We start from the raw sequence: 10298 nt of genomic DNA, 5'->3' as shown, positions 1-10298 counted from the left end.
ATAAGTTGTGTATGATTTGTGTGTGTGTGTTAGAGAAAATCTCGGTTTTGAACAATATTTGGTTTTGTTTTTGTAGACCTGAAGATCCAATTTTCATAATCTTCTATAATGGAAAGTTTGAAGTTGCCAATGGTGCTGTGATTGCATATGTTGGAGGCGAGACTTGTAGTCTTGAATGCAAGGCAGAGACAATATTTACAAACATGGTGGAGTCGATTGGGTTGTATATGATTGGGCAAAGGATATGGTTTAAATACCCCTACGAGATGTTCTCAGAGTTGAAGTTGTTGTATGATGGATCCGATAGTTTCCAGAGAATGTGTTCAGCTGCGCTGTGGACAAGATCAATAGAACTCTATGTGCAGAAGGATGAGATTTGTAATGATGGAGCTGGTGAAGAAGAACACAATGATGATGGAGCTGGTGAAGAAGAACACAATGATGATGGAGTTGGTCAAGAAGGAGTCAATGATGGTGGAGATGGTGAAGGCAACGATAGAGCTTGGTCTGCTAGAGGTAGTGATGAGGAGGATTGTTTCGGTAGAGGAGATGATGATGAGGAAGATGAGGAAGATGAGGCTTGTGATTCTGAGGCCACTCCTCAGAATTCAGATGATGAGGATGGTGGATCCGAAAAACACCTTAGGTACAAAAAAGGCAGTGGAGAGATAAGATTGGGGCAGGTATTTGACAGCATACCTTTGTTCAAGGAAGCTGTTGTTGAGTATGCGCTTAAGGAAGGAACTAATGTGAAGTATTCAAGATGGGGATCTGAGAAATCGGAAGTCATATGCTCTCTTGGTGGTGGTTGCAAATTCAGACTCTATTGTTCTTTTCAAAAAGAACTTAACACATTCCAAGTCATGTACTGCAATGACTTCCATTCATGTGTCCCAAACAAGTATAGCAAGGTAGTGAAGGATGGGGTCATTGCTAAGTTAGTATTGGATGACATTAGGAATTATCCTACTTTCAAGCCGAAGGCAATACAAGCAGTAATGGAGGACCGTTACAACTTGGTGGTCACTCCAGATCAATGTAGAAAAGCCAAGACAAAAGCATTGGCAATGATTCAAGCTGAACATGATGAGCAATTTGCTAGACTAAAGGACTACCGTCTAGAGCTACTTGAGTAAGTTTTTCTTTGTAGATTTGCATTTACTTTTTTGAAACCGATTCTCATCTCTTACTTTGCTTATTTTTTTGTCAGTTCTAACCCAGGCTCGACTGTTGAAGTGGGAACAATGAGAACGGATGAAGGTATTGAGAAGTTCGACAGGTTCTACGTCTGTTTGGCAGCACTCCGGAAGACATTTGTTGCTCAATGTCGACCCATATTTGGGATAGATGGTTGTTTTTTGAAGAACGATGTCAAAGGTCAACTCTTGGCAGCTATAGGACGAGATGCCAACAACCAGTTCTTCCCTGTTGCATGGGCTATTGTGCCAGTAGAGAATACAGATAGTTGGCTATGGTTTATCCAGCTTCTTAAAACAGACTTGCAACTTGGAGATGGTGAAGGATTTAGTCTCATCTCAGACAGGCAGAAGGTGAGTTGGAGACACTTACTCTCCTAATCTACATTATACTTAAAATATGAGTTTGAGACACTTACTATTTTTATGATAGGGCCTGCTTATTGCTGTGGAACAAGAGTTGCCCAAAGTCGAACATCGTATGTGTGCACGCCACATATATGGGAACCTTAGGAGAGCATATCCGGGTAAAGAGCTGCCTAAACACCTATTTTGGGCTGTTGCCAAAAGTTTCAATAACGCAGACTACAACAGAGCCACTGAAGAACTGAAGAAGTTTGATCAAGGTGTTTATGATGCTGTGATGTCGAAGAATCCAGAGAACTATAGTCGTGCTTTCTTCGGCTACACATCAGTGTGTGAAGATGTCTCGAATAACTTCTCAGAGTCTTACAACAATACTATCAACAAAGCAAGAGAGATGCCATTGGTAGCAATGTTGGAGACCATAAAGCGACAATGCTTGGTCCGAATTGAAAAGAGAAGAAAGAAGGCTGCAAAGCACAAGGGGAAGTATACTCCGAAAGTGGCCAAGACTATTAAGGAAGAGCAGAGATACTTGAAGTATTGTCAGGTAATCCCCTGCGGTAATGGTCATTATGAGGTGGCAGAACATGTTCATCATGGTTTTAGGGGTGATATGAATGCAAAAACATGTGCATGTAGAAGGTGGAGTATGACAGGAATTCCTTGTCGTCATGTCTTGCGTGTAATTGGGATGAGGAAGAATCTGAAGCCTGAGGATTTTGTTAACTCTGACTGGTATTTGACATCAAGATGGGTGGCTCAATACAATGAGACAATGAGGGGAGTTAATGGTATGTACTTCTGGAGAAAATCGGGTGAAACAGAGATTCAACCACCACCTAGAGAGCCAACTAAAGGGCGGACAAAGATACAAAAACGAATCAAGGGCAAAAATGAATCTCCAAAGAAAAGGAAAAAGAAAGCAAAGGTTGTAGAAGATGTCGCTCCACCAAAGAAGATTAAAATTAGCAGAGCAGGAATTATTTTGCGTTGTGCTAACTGTAGCACGGTAGGACATAACACAAGAAGTTGTCCTAATCTTGGGGTCCATCGCTATAAGCCAAGGAAAGCACAAGGGAAAGGTCCAAGTCAAGCAAGTCAACCAAGCCAATCAAGCCAACCATCACAGATTTCACTTGCTGATTAGTTGTTTTATAGCTTATGATTAGGATGGTTCAAAGTTTTAGGATCATGTTGTTTGGATTGAATGTTTAGGATGATGGTTTTTTGGTATATGGTTTAAGATGTAGGATGCTTGTTTTTTGTCTACTTATTGAATCGGATGTTGTTTAAAACTTTGTCATCTAAATGGAATCATCTAAAACAACACTCTTTATAGCATTTTAGCTCCATTACCATTACATAAACATATTGCTCCATTAACATTGGTAGCAAGTCAAGACATGTTTTGCTTATTGCTTAAAAGATTAAAGCATATACAACAAACATGACTACACTACACACAATCAAATTTTTGAAGCTACGTAATGCTTGAATCTCTTTCTCACAACAAACGATCATGGCTTTGAGTTCTCCAATCTCCTTCTCACATCCTTGTGCAACAGCTTTTATGCCTTCTATTTCACTTCCATTGCTATTCATTGCTAGACTCTTCATCTCAGCTTCCACATCATGTAAGCCTTTCTCTAAGCTTCCCACATCTACTTGTATCTTCTCAACAACACTCTCAACCTCTTCAATCTCTTCCACCATAGATAAATCAGTCCATTTGAACAAATGACCACAATTCTCCTTTGAGCCATAAGGACAACAATAGAATAACCTCCCTGGATTCTTCAATGTTTCTGAAGTTTTGATTACAGACACTGCACCACATCTACATTTTCTAGGTATCCCTCTTTCTTGTCCACGACGATTGTAGCTCACTTTCAACCCTTAGCCAAATTTCCAAATCAAAATTCGCATATATATTATCGAAATTGAATAATTAAAATCAACGAAAACAATAATTATTACTTACCAGAACTAGATGATGAATACATACGATAACCTACTTCAGATCGACTCGAAATTGAAAACACCCAAATTCTAGGGTTCCTCCGCCGCGAGAGAGAGTTTCGGGAGAGAAGAAGAAAGATTTTGGATAGAAATAAAAAACGACGTCGTTTTGGACAAAATTTTAGATTCTTTGTTTTGCCAAAACGACGTCGTTTGGATCGTCGCGCACACGTGGAATCCACGTCATTTTGATTAAACGGAAGCTTAACAGAGTTAGTCGATAAACACGTTTTTGTATGTTATGGCACAACAATTATACTTGGGGTATTGATTTCGAAGTTAGGGTACGAAATTCAAATATATATCAACATAATGTATGTTTACGCCAGATCAATAGTCAAATGTATAAATTCAACACAAGACTATTGTGGAGGTATGAAAAAGCCGTTTTTCCCACCAGAGGTATCCACTAGATTATACCAACTCTTAGTGTCGTCCAGGTATCCATTTCAATTGCGTCGGTGATTAATCATCGAGAATACCAACTCTCAGTTTACACCAGCCAATCGGAGGAGGAGCTTTACACAGTTCGACTTCTGCCGCTGCAAGCTCTCTCGGCTCCTCCAACCTCTTGTGCTCTGCCTCCAGGTCCACCAGTTCTTGCCATAAAATTTGATTCAGTTGGGAGAGTTGGGCATCGATTAGTTCAACTTGATGGCCGAGGGCGGTAGACTCCTCCTTCTACTTCATATGATCATTCATCATATTAATGATTGCTTTGAATCGTTCCCTTGTCTCCGCCTCTACCACTGCCCTCGTCCTACTAAACGCCTCAGACATTACCTCAAGTGCTTCCTCTTCCCACTCGAATTCTAGATTTTCCTTTGGACGTTTGGTGGAAGGCTCTCCGACAATGTCTTCCTTCCAATCTGACTTACGTTTCCCCCTTGAAGAACTCTCTCCGGCCATAGTTTGAATCTGAAAAAGAAAAGTAAAGAAGAAGAATATGTTCAATATGTTAAACATCTTCAAAAGGAGAAAAGCATAGAACTCTCGAACCGTAACCAACTTAAGTAAAAAAAAAAAAAAGCAGATGAAGAAAATAAATACCGTCTCAAGTTTAGAGAAACAGATTGCCTACAGAAGTCGGAGTTAAGATGAAGATGGTGAAGATGTTTAACAGAACCGATTATATCCATTAAGTAATGAGAGGATTTTTATAGGCGCGATGATTGAAGAAGAATATGAAGAGACAGCAAATATCCAATCGACACAACTAATGTACAAAGAACCAAACCATGAATTAATTTACAGACAACCAAACGATACACTGAACTTTAAGAAATGGTAACGATACCTCTTTTCGTCCCAGTTTTGTCGTTTCATTTGTTCGTGGAAAATTTTCGAATAGCTTTCTTCGTGGATATATCCATGTGGATGCAACGTATTATTCTCATTTTGATAACATCTACGCCCTACCTCTGCTCGGAAAACTTTGTTTTGGATAATACCATGTGGATATAGTTCGTCATACAAACCAAACAACACACGAATTCGTATATTTAACAAATAAAAACACTCAAAAACAAACAACAAATAATAACCGTCTATTTATACTTGGTGTGGCAATTACTTTCCAAAAAATAATAACGTTAAACACACCAATCTAAATCCCATTTAATAACCTACCCATATCGAATTTGTTTGGTTTTTTAAGTATCCACACAGCTGGTCAACAATGGATACTTAAAACGCCCAAAAAATGGTCCCATGTATCTCAAAAAAAAAACCTTACATAGGCCAAACTTATATCCACTCAACCAATATTATAGTGGATTACTAACGTTGAGAAAGTTTTAACTACCACCCACACATAACAAAAGAGTAACAAAAGAGAACAAAAGAGTGATGTTCTCTCCACAATTTTTTGCCATCGATCACGACAACGGGTTGGAACAGCTGCTCATGTTGTGTCCAGACTGTTTACATCTTCCACACCTATTAACCTTCGTTTTCCCTCCTCCTATTTTCTGCCAATATTCAACAAAATACAGTGTTAAAGACCCACCATAAAAACTTCAACCATATCAAATTTATATATGGGCCCTTAAAATACTCGAGGAGAACCAAACTTATAAGATATTCTCCGATCGACGGAATCCTCAACTCTTTCGGCCTGCCAGAATGTCTATGTGCCTTTGGTGGATACAACACTCGGTTCTTAATCTTACCAGGTATGTCTACATCAAACATCTCAAGATTAATAACCCCTTCATTATTCCTCTCCACTGCTGCGTCTTATAATAATCAGCAACAAGGCTATCATACGGTATGCCTTGTGTGTTCGCTGCTAACAAGGCGTGACCGCATGGGATTTTGACCCGGTCATATTGTTTACAGGTACACTGTTTCATATCAAGCAGGACATGATGCTTCCCATTCAGCAACTCATCAACTTCATAACTCCAACTAGAGATAGTACCTATTCTACTACCACTAACAGATCCCAAATTCTTCTGCATCTGTTTATCAACTTCTGGTGGTGTCATTCCTTTGTGGTTCTCAACCTTATTTCTCCTTGCATTGAACCATCTTGTTAGCATAGCCCGAATGAACTTCAACAGCTCAATAATTTGTGAACCTCGAGCTTTTCCTAAAGCTCTGTTCAAAGTCTCTGCAATGTTTGAAGTCATTAGATTATAACGTTCTCCCTGGAAATACGCCCTACTCCAGTGTGCAGCTCCTATATTATCCAAATAAGCGGAACATTTTGGGTTCTTCGCTTTGATCTGTCTATATATCTCTTGATACCCAGTTACCTTGTAAGGAAATGCAGCATTGGTGACCATTTTCGCAAGCCCTTTATTATGGAACCTAGCATTAACATTCCTGGCTAGGTGGACAATGCATGCACCATGATGTGCCAACGGAAAAACTTTCTTCTTAGCTGTGTAGATCGATCCGTTTCTATCCGAAATAATTGTAAGACTTTTACTGTCTGCAATTATCTGCTCCAGCTTTTCAAAAAACTATGTCCAAGCATCGTCGTTCTCACTGTCTACGACTGCAAAAGCTAGTAGAAAAACCTGGAAATTTGCATCTTGTCCAGAAGCTGTCAGTAGCACACCATTGTACTTCCCATTTAGATGTGTCCCATCAACAACAATAACACGACGTAGCTTACGAAACCCCTGAATATATGCACCAAAAGCCAGATACATATACAAATACCTCTCTCTTCCATCTTCTAACACTTCCGACTTAATATATGTCACCGTCCCTGGGTTTGCTTGTTCCAATGTATACAAATACGCAGCCAGATCTTCATAAGATTCATCGTCTGAACCAAAAATACCCTCCATAGCTTTTTCTTTTGCTCTCCAACACTTACTGTATGATGCAGACAGCCTCAGATCCTCACGAATCATCTGCTGTAGATCCAATGGAGCTGGACCTTTTGTTGGATCACAAAACTTCGCCTTGTAAACAGCTGTGATCACCTTAGATATAATTTTTTTCAAATAATTCCTCCTTATCTATATTGGATAAGTGTGCTCCAATTTAGCTTCCCTTATCTCATAGTATCCACACTCTTTCATTTCACTGGCTAGTATTCTCCAATCACACCTCTCACCAGAGCAACTCAGTAGAAACAAATCTTTCTTCGTTGTAGTTTGTGTAAAATGGAACATATTCTTGATAGCATATATAGCTATAGCAATCTGGCAGTCCTCTTTGTTAGTGAATATTTTCCCTTTGTAAATCCCTTTACCATCATCATCAATGTCAAGATCAGGTATCTCCTCCCTCTCATATTCAATGTCGTCAAACAAAGGAGGAATATCAAACTCCTCGTCATCAATATCCTCTAGATTCCTTTTATCCACAACGGGTACACTATCCTGTCCACGATCTTCTGTCCAAACAGACCCCCTTTCCTCATCGACGGGTCCACTCCTTTGACCACCACCGTTACCTATCCACGGTTGGCCCATTAGCTTCGCCTTTTCTTCCTCCTTAACTGGAACCCCACCATTCAAAATCACTGTATGATCAAAGCAAGAATTTGTACTACACATAACCTCCACAACATCCACTCGCCCAAACTGATCACCTATAAAATTTCCCCAAAACTCTTTATCGTACGATTTCGGTGTTACTATCATCTCGCTCAAATTTATTCCATCTTCCTCCACACACTCATCAAAAGTCTCTTCTCCAGTCACGACTTTCTCTTCAGCAGAATGAGTATTATCTTGTTCTGTGTCGGAATCATGTCCAATCGAACCATCAATAACGTATCTTCTCTCGTCCGCTAATTTCCTTTCAATCTTAGCTACCCCTGCCATAAATTCCTCATCTACCGGTGTCGACTCAACAGCAAATGTCTTCGACCCGGCAGTTGAAGCCTCACCAAAAATATCCTCCCCAGCAGCGCTATTACTTTTAGCAGATGATAATCCACATGTCCGCTTCACACACCCATCGCCTGAAGGTTCTCTGTCTGGTACCGGCAAATCTTCCTCCAAATTATCTCGTTTCTTAGACTCTTTGAAAGTCGCAAACAGATTTAACCCTCAATTAGTACCCAACATTATCTTGTACTGGTCAAGACCAAGGTTTGTTGTCACCATAACCGGTGGAGTCTTCACTGCAGTCATGAATTCCATATAGGTCGGGATGCAGTAACTTAATTTTGCCTTCTTCTGGACCAATCCAAATTCTTGGATAACAACCTCTTCTAGTTCGCATAAACTTGTTGTAGCTTTTAGCGGAACAACCCTCGTCAGAAGTTTGTTGTCCACTTTAAATTCCAAATTCCTTCATCAGAGCAGCCCCAATTGCCGGATATCACAACACAAATCCCAAGAATTCCGACCTGCACAAACAAACAAAAAAAGATCCACAACCAAACCATGGTCAAAAAGATCCAAAATGTTTGTCAATCCATAGAGTTTCGAATCTCGACAACCAATCCACCAGAAACCAACCTGCCCAGCCATGTGTTCCTTTTGGGGGTTCTAAAACCCTAATCGCTTCTCTCCCAGAAACAGAGAGTATAATTCTTTTTGTGTTTTAATATTAAGTCTCTTCTTTTCCGACATGAATAATTATCACATCAGTAATTTTTTTTTGTCTCACAATGTAAGGCAAGGGCAAACTTGTCTCAGTTTTGTCCAAACTCACCAAAAACACCCCAAAAAGTACACCACACTCAAGAAGTAGGTGTGGCTGCAAGGGAGTTTGCCCAAAGTTGGTCTATGTGCAATTCTCCCTAATAAGATAATGTCAATAAGAAAAAATTCTGACATCATCAATCAACAAAAGAAATATCACTTTTTAAAAAGATTGTTTTGTATATATATAACTAATTTTAAGACACATATAATCTCAGATACAATAAAACATCTATAAAAAAAACTTATTTACTATATATATTTTTTTTCTTTTTCCTTAAAACAAATAACTGATTAAATCAAATAAGATGACCACTTAGCTCAACACCACCCTTGTCTTCTACAGTTCTTCTACCCATCCTAAAAAAAATATGACTTATTTATGTAGTACATACTAAAATACGCTATTTTTCAATGTACAATTATTTTTAATGATATTTAAACTATATATTATTTTCTTTTGTCATCAGTTTAAAATACTAGTATAATCAATCTAAAAAAGTGAATTCGGACAACATCCTTGTTGGTGCGGGATTTAGCACCCACGTCATACCGATCTAAACCGAAGGTAAACTGAGCAACTCTGCACATCAACTAAACCGAGGAACCCCCTCTTTTGAGACAACTAAACAGGCCTATAAGCAAGAAGTCCAACGAAGTCACTCAACCGCCTCAATGAGCCCAACTACCTAGATCGCCCAGCGGCCGACCTAACAAGGAAGAAGAAATTTTCCTAATCTTGGTTTGATCCATTAGGAAAGTAGATATATTTTGTAATCTAGAGAAACATATAAATAAGGGGCATCCCCTTTATTGTAAATCATCGAGCAATTAATACAAAAACCCTAATTCTTCATAGTTCTTGAGCAAAACCCTAATTTCTTCCTCAAGAGATCAAAACCCCTCTTTATTTTCTAGCTTGAATCCACTTTTTAGAGAGAGATCTTAAATGAATTTTTTCCCCCCGCATACAAATTTATTGTGTGAATTCTAGATCCAACAATCCTACTATCGAATATCCTAACATGAAAAATCGACGTTCCAAGATCCGAAAGGGAACTCCGAATATTAATTTTCGTATCGGATCTGGTCTCGGATCCCATGAATTTTGGTAGGCATCGACGTCGGGGTTGTAATATGAAGCGTTGATTGCCAGCCTGCGAGTTCGGGTATACGGGTCGGTTTTTTGGTTATTCGGGTATTCGGATTTTCAAAAACTCCACCGAACATAACCGAAGAAAAAATCGGTTCAGGTCGGGTTTCGGGTCGGATCGAATGAGAATTGGTCTTGGGTTTATCCGGTTTAAATCTTAAAACCGATTGAAATCGGTATAAATTCGGTTTAAACCGGTTAAATTACGGTATATTTCGATATAATTTTATTTTTATTAAAAAATAATATAAAAAAGTCGGATTTCGGGTCGGGTCGGGTCGGGTCCGGATACCAAACTTGGTTTTCAATCTTTCTGAATTAAACCGAACCCTAAATTTGGTTGAACCGAAACTCGAAAAGTTTGGGTCGGGTCGGATAAAAGTGGCGGGCTGAGTTGATTGTGTAAGGGTTATCCCGGAAAGATTTATTATTTCGAAGGATCTTTAT

General features: G+C 39.2%; 1 protein-coding gene across 1 annotated transcript; it reads left to right on the top strand.

Annotated features, from left to right (window-relative positions):
- Window positions 1840–2709, top strand: LOC109133347. Its single transcript, XM_019246376.1, has one exon. The coding sequence runs from the start codon at window positions 1840–1842 to the stop codon at window positions 2707–2709; it is 870 nt and encodes a 289-aa protein (XP_019101921.1).

The sequence above is a fragment of the Camelina sativa genome, chromosome 6 (genome assembly GCF_000633955.1).
Source record: "Camelina sativa cultivar DH55 chromosome 6, Cs, whole genome shotgun sequence".
In the NCBI taxonomy this organism is placed as follows: domain Eukaryota; kingdom Viridiplantae; phylum Streptophyta; class Magnoliopsida; order Brassicales; family Brassicaceae; genus Camelina; species Camelina sativa.
Note: the sequence above shows the minus strand (reverse complement) of the source record. Positions and strands in the feature narration are given on the sequence as shown.